This window comes from Trachurus japonicus, chromosome 5 (genome assembly GCF_045865225.1).
Source record: "Trachurus japonicus isolate A0001 chromosome 5, Traja_1.0".
NCBI lineage: Eukaryota > Metazoa > Chordata > Actinopteri > Carangiformes > Carangidae > Trachurus > Trachurus japonicus.
This window is the reverse complement of record NC_140911.1, coordinates 4,958,799-4,973,535: the sequence shown is the minus strand read 5'-3', so window position 1 is coordinate 4,973,535 and position 14,737 is coordinate 4,958,799. Positions and strand designations below refer to the sequence as shown.

At 41.2% G+C, this 14,737-nt stretch overlaps 1 protein-coding gene across 1 annotated transcript in view; it reads left to right on the top strand.

Annotated features, from left to right (window-relative positions):
* The first annotated feature begins 8,014 nt into the window (after window positions 1-8,014).
* LOC146986863 (galactose-specific lectin nattectin-like) overlaps window positions 8,015-14,737 on the top strand; it is an 8,013-nt gene continuing 1,290 nt past the window's right edge. The window contains exons 1-6 of the mRNA XM_085775735.1: window positions 8,015-8,047; window positions 8,154-8,219; window positions 10,359-10,389; window positions 10,906-10,991; window positions 12,017-12,151; window positions 13,175-13,286. Coding sequence (XP_085631861.1) covers window positions 8,154-8,219; window positions 10,359-10,389; window positions 10,906-10,991; window positions 12,017-12,151; window positions 13,175-13,286 — 430 coding nt within the window. The 5' untranslated portion in view covers window positions 8,015-8,047. The remainder of the gene's footprint in view (window positions 8,048-8,153; window positions 8,220-10,358; window positions 10,390-10,905; window positions 10,992-12,016; window positions 12,152-13,174; window positions 13,287-14,737) is intronic.

Genomic DNA, 14,737 nt, shown 5'->3' with positions numbered 1-14,737 from the left:
GAACAGTAAATAACTGTTGAACAAATGCTAATAGTCTAACTGGGAGACACTTGAATAGCAGCTAATGTTAGCTTCAGACCAGTGGTGACCAGGCTACTTCACGTTTACAGTCAGTCAGTCAGTCAGTCAGTGGGACTGCACCTGACTGAGGGACTCGGTGCGTGCGGTTCTGGTGCTCCACTCGGTTACGGTCGTTAAGTGACAAAAAAAAAAAAAGCAAGTTAACTTAACGTGGTCTCCTTGGCAGCAAGTAACAACACTATTAACTTGCTAGGTAGCAGGGTGACATAGTAAAGTTATGTTACAGTATTGAAGTGAGTAGCCTATTATTATAATAGGCTAATAATATGAAAGTGTAAAAGTTAACAAGCTATTGGTGCTATGAAAGCTATGCCCAAGGAAAACATTTAAAAATCACTCTCTTATCTCTCCTCAGGATTATTATTTGATTTTCTGACAGCAGCAAAACAAAGGGACAAAGTGCCCCCTCCCAGTGCTGACAGTGAAAACTGTAAGTGTAGGCCTATATTGTCATAAAGAATCTTTAGAGGGCATGGCATATGTTATCAATTAAAGTAGAACTGTCTTTTGTTTTTTTGTCATATAGCCTATCAGTTGAACGTCCACCTCCAGTGAGACAGCAACACCTGCCCATCATGAAGACGACATGTCACCAGCTTACACCATAACTGGACATTTTGAATAAAAAAGTTTAAATTTCATACATTTTTTGTTGGTGTTCGATTATTTATAAAATGACGGTGATAAACACTGGTTGGAGGGCCCCCTGGGGATTTTTGCTTAGGGCCCCAGCAGACTCTAAAATCGCCTCTGCTTGCACCATCCCTTGGGAGAGTGATACAGTGTCAACTATAGAACTGGTGCTATCAGAAAACCATGAGCTGATCCGTTTTTCCTGGTCTTTATTGAGTAGTTAATGGATATTTCAGTCTTCAAAGTGGGAGACCAAACTTGCCGTGCTGCTTTTGGTTGACTGGAGTCTGAGCACAGGCGCAGGTGTTGTTTTTCACTCACCCAGCTGAACTTGGTGATATGCCTGAAATGAGGATGGCATCATAAGCAATGACTGAAAGAACAAACATTTTATGCAAACGTAACATTAACTCTAAATGCTTCCTTGTTCCTCTTGGTCGAACCTCTAACCTGGATGATCTCCAACCGCCGGTAATGCTACGGTTCGTTTCTGCGTGTTTCCAACTTGTCAAAACAAAATGAGCAGCTGGACGAAGTTCAGCTTCCACAGGCTTCCTCTCCTAAGTCAGCTGAGTTAGGCTTCCAGCTCCCTCGCAACCCTAGAAAGGATAAGCAGTACAGAAGAAATTGGTGAAGGTGAAGTTACGTCTCTACAACCTCTTTCCTTGACCTATATGTGCAACAATTCACAACTGAGTGAGAGAGGAAGACCAATTGCCAACATGTGGAGTGTTTTTTTTCTAATTTTACTGAATTTCAGAGGATGTGTACCTCTGTTCCTATAGTGAAACCTTTACAGGTCATCCACTGGGACAATCATTAAATGTCAGACTGACTTTTAAAACCGTTTGATCAGATTGAGAATATGGTGCAGTGTCAGACAAACATCTAGCTCAGTAATAGTAGACAGGGCAGGTTGAATGGAGTGGAATGGAATTTTACTTTGTGTTTTCCATCATTTTCTTCTCACTTGTGCCCTCCCTCAGTAATACCAGAGGGATGATGCAGTAATGCAGTGTTATAATAATAATAATAAATTGTATTTATAGAGCGCTTTTCACCTGAAGAACAAGTCTCAAAGCGCTTACAATAAAAATTAGAAATAAAATAGAAAATAAGAATAAAATAGAAAAAAAAAAAAAAAAAGTAGCAAAAAAGCACAAGGACATTCTAAAAGACCAGGACATCGGGGATAGACTTTCTTAAACAGGAAAGTGTTAATACAGTGTTAACTATAGAACCGTTGCTATCGGACACCACAGTTAATGTTGATTCAGCTCAGTTTTTCCTGGTCTTTATCGAGTAGATAACGCCGGATATTTCAGTCTTCAAAGTGGCAGACCAACATTGCTGTGCAGCTTTTGGATGACTTGAGTCTGGACACAGGAACAGGTTTTATGGGGTTTTTTCACTCTCCCAGCTGAACTTGGTGATATGCCAGAAATGAGGATGGCATCAGAAGCAATGGCTCTGTGTGCTTGAACTCATGACTAAAAGAACAAACATTTTATGCAAACGTAACTTTTAACTCACACACTTGTGTCCTCTTTGCATGTTTGCCTTGTAGGCCTGGTTTTTCATGAGAAAAAGGATGTGATGTTTCAGCCAACAGCTACTTAAAGCAGAAATAAGTGATTCGTTTTGGCTGACTTCTTGTCAGCCGATGGAGTTAGCAGTCCCCGCCCTCGTCCCTACGTCACCACATTCTTTTAATATGATATTGGACCCCAGTGGGGCACTATTAGAAGTTTCGATCAATAAAAAACTCCATAGCTATCGCACAAGCTGTCTATGTACCGTACTCCTCCATTCAGGCTCTTTCCTGCTTCCCTCTGAAACGCTCGTAATCAGTGCAGACAAACTGTTTGCAAGAATTGGCTTTATAAATGAACTTGTGCTGGCTGTGACCAAGATGGCTGCAGTTGCCCTGGCTGTGTGGTTTCAGTGCCGTTTCTCTGTTCTCCTTGCAGAGTTTGCCGCTTGTTGCTTACTCTGCTCTGTAGCTCTGTTACTGGTAAACCCAGCTAGCAGATCTTGTGTGGTGCAGGTTAGTGCTCATTCTTTAAACTGTTGGTAGGCTCTTACATCATTATTGAATTATTGAAGCCTCTACTTCACATGGGCCTCATGGAGGTTGGGGAGCAGCAGCTCCTGTTGAGGGAGCGGGTGGCAGGAGAGGAAAGAGAAGAGGGGAACTTCTCTTTTTATTAGGGCAGTCAATAGATTAAAAAAAATTAACTAATTAATCTCACAATTTTCTGTAATTAATCTAGATTAATCGCGATTAATTTATGAATGAATAAACTGCATTTGTCCTCTTACGACTTGAGCTTATAATGAAAGTTTATTCATGTATAATCATCAAATTAGTGTAGAATAAACACAAAAAAGTATATTTAAATTCAAAGACTATTTCAATGGCTTTCTTTAATCTTTAAACAGTTTCTCTAGTGTGGAGAACAAATTTGGCACAGAAAAGGCCACTTGCTTATATTCTCCAACAGAAATAATAACAAAACAACCCAGGCCTACATGTGTTGAAGTGCAGGTTGAATATCAACACCATCAAGACCACTCGAGACCACTTATGGGCATGCGCCAACATATTTTGCTTTTCCTTTTTTCATACATTGTTTTATTTATTGATCTGTGGTGATTTGTGGTGATTTGATCTCAACTATTGCCCAGCAGTTTGGTCAAATGCCACTGGAGACATGTTAAATAAACTACAATGTATACAGAATAGAGCTGCCCGCACAATACTGAAGTGTGACTACAGGACAAGTATAATTTCTATGCACAAGAAACTTAACTGGTTACTGGTCAAAGACAGACTATAGTACTCACTGTTTGTTGTTATTAGAAATATATCTGTCCTAAAAACACCTGTTATCTTGTTTAAAAACCTCGCTTTTAGTGCAGAGAGTCATAAATATATCACCAGACATGCAGCTGTAGGAAACTTTACATTACCTAAAGCAAGATCTAACGCCATCAAGCGTACGGTGTTGTATAGAGGTATGAAAGAATGGAATTCACTGCCGAAAAATATCAAACTCACCACGAACACAAAGAAATTCAAAATATTAATAAAACAGCATTTATCAAAGTAAGACAACATGGTATATTTCGATGGATATATGATCTGATCTATATGATATATGATGATGATATATGACCTTAGTAAATCTGGCCCTAAATGTTTAAAATTAATCTCCAAAATGAACGCGTTAACTTTGACAGCACGACTTTTAATATGTACTACAAGGGCCTTGGAGTGATTGGAATTAGGGATTTCACACCTCAATGTGAAAAGGTGAAGGATGCTGGGAGTTCAATGGATTCCCTTTGCCTGTCAAACAAAAGAAGCTATTTGGTCTTGTCCTCAACTTTGAATTGGCTGTGAGTTAAGATCTCTGCCTGATGGTTCATCACTCAAGGCTTCAATGACACAGTGTTCAAGTAGGAAATCTAGTGGTCAATAAAATGAAGTGCAATCAGGACATCATTCATTAGTTCATGGATTGTTCGATTTGATTCGCCGTGCACATACCTGTTCAACTACACCACATGGTTGAGTGGTTTCAAGCTGATACAAACAAATATAAAATAAACATGAACACGTTTCGGTAACACTTTACTTGAAGGTACCGTCATAAGAGTGACATGACAATGTCATAACAGTGTCATGTCACAGTCATAAACGTGTCATAAACATTAAGTCAATGTCATTAAACATTTATGACTGTTGTCATTAAGTGTCATTCGTTTTTGTAATGACAAGTTGACATTATTTTGGTTGTCTTGATTATGACACCTTGACATTAATCAAGGTGACATAACCAGAAGTCGTCTTTGTCATGACAACTTGACATTAAATTTGTTTGGGATGTCCTTATTATGACAACTTGACATTACTCAAAGTGACATTACCAGAAAAGGGCCTTGTCATGACAACTTGACATTAATGAAATATTTTCTGTTTAGTTGACATAATGATTATTAATTAGATGTGCAAGTTTACAGAACAAATCTAGCACTTGGTCATTGTTGTTTGACAGGATGTGGACAGGATACCCAAAACTGACTGTCATGACACCATTATGACAGTGTAATGAAGATATTCTCTGACCTCAAGTAAAGTGGTAGCATTTTTATTCGTCATTAACATATCATGAAGGATAAACTGACTGTCATGACACAATTATGACAATGTAATAATTTTTTCACTTCACGTAAAACAGAAATCAAACATTTTTGAAAGCTTGAAATTATAAACACAATTATACTGACAATAAAAAAAATAAAAATATATATAATAACAGTGTCTAAAAACCATTAAAAAAAAAAAAAACATAAATAAATCATTCAATTTCCAGGTGGAATTTTATGTCAAGGCATGCCTTGACCTCAGCTGCAGCGCTGCAGTTGTAGCCGGCTACACTGGTTGTGTTCTGACCCAGCGGTGGGTTCACACTCAGGTTTATTCCTGTATGATGGCGACATAAAACAAAATGGATGTGAGTGAATCTTCTCCTACCACAAAATAAATAAAATACATTTAGCAAGTAGACTAGTACATGGAGGACGCACTACCACATGACACTACCACATGACACTACCACATCAGTCAGGAACAGCGCAGACTGACGAGAGAAGGGAGCTACATGCGTCATATCCACGAACTTTCAAAATAAAAGCTTGGACTTGTAGAAAATGGAAGAAATACAAAAATAAATCCACAAAAATTGAATTATTGAATTATAGTAACAAAAATCCCTACGTAAAGCAGTATAATTCAAACTTTCATTTTTACTAGTCCAAGCTTTTATTTTGAAAGTTCGCGGATATGACGCATGTAGCTCCCTTCTCTCATCAGTCTGCACTGTTGCTGACTGATTGAGGTAATGTAGTCTAGGCTCCGGGGCTAAAAAGTTATATTTGATGAGTTTTAATGCTAATTTATCGAAAGAATGTTAATGTAAAACTGTTAGGAGATGTGTTTGTGGTGTTTTCTGTCGAGTAGCATGTTTTAAGAACCGTTTTGAGTAGGAGAGAGAAAGTTATTTTGCCGCGATTTCTCCCTGTACGTGTGTGCGTGTGCGTGTGTGCGTGCGTGAGTGAGTGAGTGTGTGTGTGTGTGTGAGTGAGTGTGTGTGTGTGGTGTGCATGTGGTAGTGCGTCCTCCATGTAGGTATAGGAGAAGATTCACTCACATCCATTTTGTTTTATGTCGCCATCATACAGGAATAAACATGAGTGTGAACCCACCCCTGGGTCAGAACCATAGACTGTAAAAAGAATGGACGTAGCGTCCGTGACGTCACCCATTGGTTTTGGGGAGTCGTTTTTGTGACTCAAATATGGTGACCTGAACAGCGCCATGTTGGATTGGCCGGCCGAGAACCCGCCCTCTGGCCTCGAAGCAGCTGTCCACGGAGCTGCTCGGACCTGTCACTCAACGTTCCCGCGCCCTAATTGGCCAAAGTTTTAACCTAATAACAGTAAAACGGTAGAGTTAAAAAAAAATCACCCCCCTCAGAGTGTGTGCGGGGGTAGAAACTATCGATTGAGACGAAAAAACGTTCTGACACCAGGCTTTTAACATGTTTACTGAGGATGTAAAGTCGGCGATTTTAACATGGGGGTCTATGGGGAATGCTCCCTTCTGACACCAGCCCCCAGAGGAATTCGAGGGGATTGCAGTTTTTTGAACGCGGAAGTGAGCTTCACTTCTCAGACCGACAACTGCCCCCTTGGTCAGAACACAACCAGTGTAGCCGGCTACAACTGCAGCGCTGCAGCTGAGGTCAAGGCATGCCTTGACATAAAATTCCACCTGGAAATTGAATGATTTATTTATGGGTTTTTTTAATGGTTTTTAGACACTGTTATTATATATTTTTTATTTATTTATTGTCAGTATAATTGTGTTTATAATTTCAAGCTTTCAAAAATGTTTGATTTCTGTTTTACGTGATGTGAAAAAATTATTACATTGTCATAATTGTGTCATGACAGTCAGTTTATCCTTCATGATAATAAATGATAATATGATAATAAAAATGCTACCACTTTACTTGAGGTCAGAGAATATCTTCATTACACTGTCATAATGGTGTCATGACAGTCAGTTTTGGGTATCCTGTCCACATCCTGTCAAACAACAATGACCAAGTGCTAGATTTGTTCTGTAAACTTGCACATCTAATTAATAATCATTATGTCAACTAAACAGAAAATATTTCATTAATGTCAAGTTGTCATGACAAGGCCCTTTTCTGGTAATGTCACTTTGAGTAATGTCAAGTTGTCATAATAAGGACATCCCAAACAAATTTAATGTCAAGTTGTCATGACAAAGACGACTTCTGGTTATGTCACCTTGATTAATGTCAAGGTGTCATAATCAAGACAACCAAAATAATGTCAACTTGTCATTACAAAAACGAATGACACTTAATGACAACAGTCATAAATGTTTAATGACATTGACTTAATGTTTATGACACGTTTATGACTGTGACATGACACTGTTATGACATTGTCATGTCACTCTTATGACGGTACCTTCAAGTAAAGTGTTACCCATGTGTCTTATTTGAGAAGTCTGATTGTAGTAGATTATAGCCATACACTTAACCTGACGTGTTGTGGTATGCATCATATTCTATCCTAAAACAAGTCTACGTAGCCCATAGCTTAGAAGATGCTAAATGGTGTAGGCTAGATGGCAATCTGATCTCATTTTAAATGTTTTACAGTTGAGCGAAATGACACTAGCTTGTTGGGATTTGAACCAATGCTACACTGTTACAAGTCTGTTGTGTTCTTGATGTGCCATTAGTTCCAATCATGTCATTCTGTGGTCATTCCACTTATTTGACCAACGTTAGCTACCACACTCCATGATCTTTTATCACCTCTCACCAATGTGCATGTACAGCGCTTACATCAACTGTTTTCATCTGCTAACCCTACATCCTAGGCTGGCGTTGGCCAGATAGGGGATAGGGAGTTCATTTCTACTTCTCCTAACCACACTGATATTTATTTAGGTTGACTTGTCAAAACTGTTTCAATATTCGTGTTAATAAAAATACCATTGAAGTTAGGAAACCGATTGTTTCAATATTAGTTGAGGGTGGAAACTGATGAAGAATCAACATCAGAGTTTAACCTTGATTGACTAATGGCAATGATCATAGAATGTTGATATAACACTGTCTCTGTCATTCTTTGCTATCTGATCAGGTATAAAAGGAGTAGGACAGGATGAATATCCACCTCTCAACAACCTGCCTGCTTGTTCCTGTGTCAGATACCACTACAGGTAAGTGAACATTTGGTGGTTTAAAATCATACATAATAATACATACATTGTTCTCACTACACTGCTGCAAAAGACTACACAGTCAGCTTGTTTTGTCTTTCCACAGATGGCGTCACATTTCCAGGTGGTCTTCCTCCTCTGTTTCACTGGTGGACTGTTGTTTGAAGGAGCTGTGAGTAAAACTCTCTGATAACCAGTTACAATGAAAACAAACAGTGCTAAAGAACATGACCCTGACTTTACTTCCAGTTGCATGTGTAGTGAAGAGTGAGGTGAGAAAACAAATTTAAATATCTTAAGGTTTTCAGGTTGGTGTAACTTTTGAGTAAAGGTAAAGGTACTTTATTTGTCACATATACAGCTAGTACAGTGAAATTCTTTCTCTGCATTTAACCCATCCCTGAGGAGCAGTGGGCAGCCGCGGTGCAGCGCCCGGGGACCAACTCCAGATTATGAGCCAGTGCCTTTGGTCAGGGGCGCTGACTGGAGGATTAACCTAGCCGACATGTTTTTAGTGGTGGGGGAAACCGGAGCACCCGGAGGAAACCCACGCAGACACGGGGAGAACATGCAAACTCCACACAGAAAGGACCTGGGCGGCCGCGGATTCGAACCCAGGACCTTCTTGCTGTGAGGCAACAGTGCTAACCACTGTCCCACCGTGCCCCCGAGTTTCTCCAACTAATGTAGTCCATGTCCTCCCTCAAATTAATACATGTTCACACTTTTCCTTAAAGGTACATTGTGTAAGTTCTTCTGTTATCTATTCACGAAAATCGATTATTTCGTTCAAAAGTACGTTTTTCATTCATCAATACAACAACCCCCAACAACAAACTGAAGTGTTCCAGTAAACTCTGAATTTGCCGTTCATATCATGGAGCGAGTAAGCTCGGTTGGTAGCTGCCATGTTGTTTCGCCATGTTTTTACGTTCAGTGGCAGCTGACGGTAGGAAACCACAGAAACTCAGCGGAGACACCGGAGCTGTCGGCTCAGGTGGAGGTGACGTCTGTGAAAAGTCACCGAGGTTCAGTGAGGACTGTGAAAGACGGCCGTCGGTAACAAACCAGATGTCATTTTAGTCACAGAAGTCAAGAGAAAGCCGATGGGTCAGGTAAACAATATGACATCACCATGACAACATATTGTCACGTGTATTGTTTTGCCTCGTGCTGATGGGCCACTTGTTTAAATAGAGGCTTGTTTATGCCGTTACGTGCAGCGGCTGTCGTCCGTCTGCCTTAAGCCCGATTTCACGTGAATGCAGCATGAAAAATACGACTGAGTTGCTTGCGATCTACAAGCGCACCACTAGATGGGAGTAATTCTTACACAGTGTACCTTTAGGGGTCGTGTCCAGCAGACGCGTTTTTAGCGCTCTGGCCGTCTATTTTCCATTCAAACCCTATTGAGTTGGGCGCTCACAGCGCTCAGCGCCCTCTGCGGAAAAACGCCCTCGGCACTTGCTTCTTTTTGTCACAGCGCTCAGAGCACTTCGGGTTGAAATCTGTTCAAATTTTAGAACAGCACCGCGCTCGTTAATGTCACTTTTCCTCGCACTGACCAATCAGAATCCAGAAGAGGCGGGATATACGTTACCGACAGCAACACAACCGGAGACGTGGCTGGGTTTATATCATGACCCACACTTGTATAGGCCGACCTCAGGGTCCAGTCAAAAGCTGCCGCTAATGCTATTGTGTATTCTGACACTCGTAGTATTTACATTAAAAACAAGGCAGGAACACGGAAGTCTCAGAGGACTCGTTTTGTAACCTAGCAACAGCGGCATTCTGACGAGGGAGAGAGAGAGCGCTAAGCGCTGGGAAAGCAGCGCTGAGAGCGCTGTCAGAGCTAAAAACGTGTCTGGTAGACACGGCCCCTTAAGCTCTAATTACTTTTGCATTCACCTAATGTAGTGAAACAATGTGGCAAAGTATAAACATCTAGTTCTTCTACAAAGGTGCCAGAGACTAGGGCCCATGACAGTTTGGTACAGACTCCAGAAAATAATTGAAATTATCATATTTTGCTGACAATGAAATGCAAATATGACAATTTACAAATGATTAATATTTCCATATTATTTTTCTGTTCACCCTAGATTAATGGTGCCTAAATGCAAAAGTAGAATTGCACAACTGCTAAAACCAGCTCCTAAACCAGATTCATTCAGTTAGGTTAAAAATTACAACACACTGAGAAAATCACTGAAACTGATCCTGCTGCTTTCCCTGAAGAAATTAGTCTCAGCCAATTACAGAGGGACTGCTGATGCTGAAATTAACAATCTGTTCTCTATGTTCTCAGACATCCACCTCCAATGAAGTCAATATACCAGGTTTGTGGCTGCTTTTTCTACACTGGAGGTCTTTGGGTGGATTTGCAATAGGCTATTACATGGCAGAAGTTTTACTTTGTGTGTTTTGTTCATATTATTCATCACTTTGTATGTTTATATTGTTAGTGCCTTAATGATGTTAACCAATCTAATCTAATGTTGGGGTTTCCTGGAGAGACTCAACAAACACATTTGGCACGGAGAGCAAGGCTGTCAGAAACATCATCATACTGTGTTCAATGTCTAAATGAAAGCCAAAACATTTTAATCGCAGTAGTAGCAGTATTTTGTATTTCTAAAAATCACCTCTGTGGTAATCTGTGAAATATGTATCATCAATAGACATTTTACAGCAGTTACTCCCAGCAATGTAAAGTTGACTAGTAGTGCACTGGGAGGCGAATGCAGCCTATCACTCTGTTTTACAGGTGCTCTGACAACCATTAATGAGAATTGTTAGCTGTAGCTTTCCCCTACCAAAATGAAATCTAACTATCTAGTATGACTATTTTTCAGTTTCTTGCTGTCCCCCTGGTTGGACTGTGTTTGGCTCTCGCTGTTTCATCTACCAAGCCGATGTCAAGCATGTGGCTAATGCAGAGGTATTGGTTTTAAAACTGTTGATGTCATGACAACTACTTGATGTTCTTTTCATTCCTGACGTTTTCAGTTCAGTGGCAGTACTCAGAACGTCTTGAAGCTTTTAGTTTGCCATTTTCATTTATTTCTGTTTTTGTCAGTGGGCTTTGCTTAAAATCCCTGGTTTTCATAAAGCACTTTGTGAACAGTTTTATTGTGATGTTGTTTGTACTGTTGCCGGCACCAGATCTAGGGGACTCTAGACCGCCAAAAAGCCAGTAAGCACTGTGTTATTATGACAGCTTCAAGGATCTGGGGCTCAACAGCATGGGTGTGTTATAGGAATTATAATTTTATATAAAATATATGTTGTTATATACTTGAAAAGGCATTTCTAGAGGGAAAATGTGTGTGAATGCTGATGACAGCTGAACGCTATGAGAGGCCGTTTAGGAAAAAAATCATATTTGGGTAACACTTTATTTTAAGAGGTCCTTGTTCCTGTGTATCTACCTAATTAATTACAGTGTAATTACCTATGTAACCGTATGTAATAACATGTACTTACATTGTAAATACATAGTGTATTTTCGTGTACTTACAGGTCCTTGTTACACTTGTAATAAGAAATGCTTGTGCAAAGAGAGAGGCCACTTTGGCATTTCTTATTACAAGTGTAACAAGTTCTTTAAATACATCCATGCTCCACAGACACAGGGACTATTTTTAGCCTGCTGTTCATGGCAGAGTTTCTTTATTTTAGAGCTGCACACACCAGCAGAGCTGGACAGCTACACTCTCAGCAGTGCAATAGCACCATCTACTGACATAAGTGTGTATTGCTTCAATACAAAACAATGTGTAATGTTGTATGTCTGTGTACTGAATGGTTCAAGTACTTCAGGGGGGCTGTTTACATTAAGAAACCATACGCAGCATTTTCCAACCCACTACAGTATCATCATTTTCTGCTGGTTTAAGGTGATGCCTGTGTGTTTGCTGTTTAGACCCAGGTTGTATTTCTCTCATTTCATATCTTGGTCATCAGGTCACCTGCATCAGTCTTGGTGGGAACTTAGCCTCCATCCACAGCGCTGAGGAACACGAGTTTGTCAGGGACCTGATTCGGAAAAAGAGTGGCTCTGATACACGTTCCTGGATTGGAGCCCATGACAGCATAAAGGTGAGACATTTAGCAACACAGAGGATCTGATGTGCCCTGTGCTTAACTCTTTCGCGACCATTGATGAGTAAACTCGTCACTGCGTGCCGAACGTTCATGACCATTGACGAGTTAACTCGTCAAAAACGTTTTTTTACAGATTACGATAATAGACACTTTGAGGTACCCTGTGTGTGAATATGGTAGTCCTCTGATATGTAAAACTGTTTTAAACTACAATGAAAACATAATGTTTTTTATAAACTGTGTGATCTTGGTTTTGTTTGAGTAATCGGTCTCCTTGAATGCTGCTCTTGGGACAAAGTGTAGCGTGCTGTACGGCTGTTGCTACACCGTGCTGCCAACTTGGCGAATCTGGCGACTTTCCAAACCCGACTTTTTCTTGTCAAAAGCGACTAGCGACAAATCTGGTGACTTTTTCCGGTGCTGTTACAAACGTTTCTGGTTTGGAGATTCGGACCTGAAAGCACGTTATCACTGCTGTTTTCACCGTGCAGCGGGCGCTGTGACCGGCCGCCCCCTGTCCCAAAGCACTCAGCGCCAGCCAGTCACATGATGTCACGGAGCTGTCTCTGCTGCGGCCAGAGACCCGCACCGCTGCACTCCACGCCGCCACACCCCACCCAGATTTGCCTATAAAAATACTTATTTAGCCGTAGAAATGATTTGGGAGACGCCACACTGCAGAGTACCGGTAAAATGAGCGAATTGCCACTTGACACAAAAGTGCATTTTTCTCTGAAACTAGAGCGGGAGCTCCGTTTTTGGAGAAACCGAGCTCTCTTCTTCTCCTTCGTACTCACGAACAAAACGGCGAAAAACTGGTCATTTTTCGAGGAGCACGTTGGAAAGTCACTCTTCAACCACGTGAAGACCGTTTGTTTCTAGGTGATGTACAGAGTTCACTTCGACGTGAGAAAAAAGGTAAACAAATAGCCAAAAACATGTGGTCCGGAGCGGATGTGCTGAGGAATTAGTGTGGTGCGAACGAGTTAAAGAGGTAACCTGTGCTTTCTCTTCCAGGACTCTACATGGATGTGGACTGATGGCTCAAAGTTTGACTACAAAGCCTGGGCTAAAGGGGAACCCAACAACGAGAGACGTTCAGAACACTGTGTAGAGACTAATTTCAGAGGTATTTATGATTTCTTGTCTTTTTACTGTTGATTTTTATTCTCTGAATGTGACTCGATTTCTGGAGCCTTGTAACAATGGACAGATCATAACATGTGTTATATATTATGCAATATATTATAAGAGCAACCAGTAAGTTCATACAGAGTCAGATAATGACTGCTGGCTCTGCCCTGTTCAGAGATCAGTCATGTTTGATGTCCAGGTGGATGCCAACAAGTATCTGCAAGTGTGCACAACCTGAGTCTGATGTTGTCCCTGTGTCAGCATGGGTTCTGTCCAGGTTCAGTCCAAACACATGATGCACATTAGGTTGACTAGAGGCGTGTGTGTGTGTGTGTGTGTGTGTGTGTGTGTGTGTGTGTGTGTGTGTGTATGGGGTGAAATCGATGTCAAAACAACCAGAAAGACGCGCAGCGACGTGTGTGTGCACGCATGGTTACTTTGTCACGCGTGCGTGCGTTGTTACGCGCAGGTTGTATTTCACGCGTAACAAAAGCTGCGTGTGCACGTCTGTCAGTCACTGTTTGACAAATCATGTTACGCGTTCACACACACGTGCGGTCGCAGATTTTGTTGCTGCGCAGCAGGAAGTTGATCTGCACCGTGCGCACCACTCCGCGTAACATGACGTGTAGTGTTGACTAAAATGAGGCAGCAGTGAGCCAGACTTTGCCTGCTGGACCGGAAATTCAAAAGAAGAAGAAGCAGAAGGAGGAGGAGGAGAAGAAGGAGAAGGAGCAGGAGAAAGGAAAAGACCCATGAGATAATTATATTATAGACAGGAGGAGGCTCAGTGATGTCATGTCTTTTTATGCTCCATGGTTGACACTGATTCTGCATTGATATTTCAATTTCAACCTTCCTGATGGCTGGACAGTTTTGTTACAGTATGTATATAATTATTAATAAAGTGTAAAAAAAATTTTTTTTTAAATTTTAAAAAAAACCCGGCCGGGAGTGTGTTGCAGCTATTCAGGTGCACAAACCTAACGCACATCTCCAGCTGTCCCAGCAGTTGTCAATGAACTGATTACGTGCGGGGGGCGTGGTTAACTTTCAAATGTTTGTATTCATTTGTGTCGGTGTAGGCCATGTGTAAGCAAAGTAAAAGAAACTGTTTTAAAACAAAAACAGTTTTAAAACAAAAACAGAATAACGTGGAAAATTAAGTCTTTGACTTTTTTATTGTTTTGTTATTATGATATTTGGAAACTCCCGGAGCAAGTCTCTCTACACCCCCCGCTTGCGTCCGCTCCCCCCCACCCCCCGGCCGGAGCTCCGTGGTCAATGCCATCCCTGCACCAGAGTTCCCCGGGTCACGCTGCTGATCCGCCCCGCGGAGCAGGCAGCTCCTCCTACAGCGGATCGCTCTGTCCCGGACCGGGGAGCGACGTCGCCGCAGCCGCCACTGCCGCTGTGGAGCGCTGGAGGAGGAGGCCGCTGTGAGCT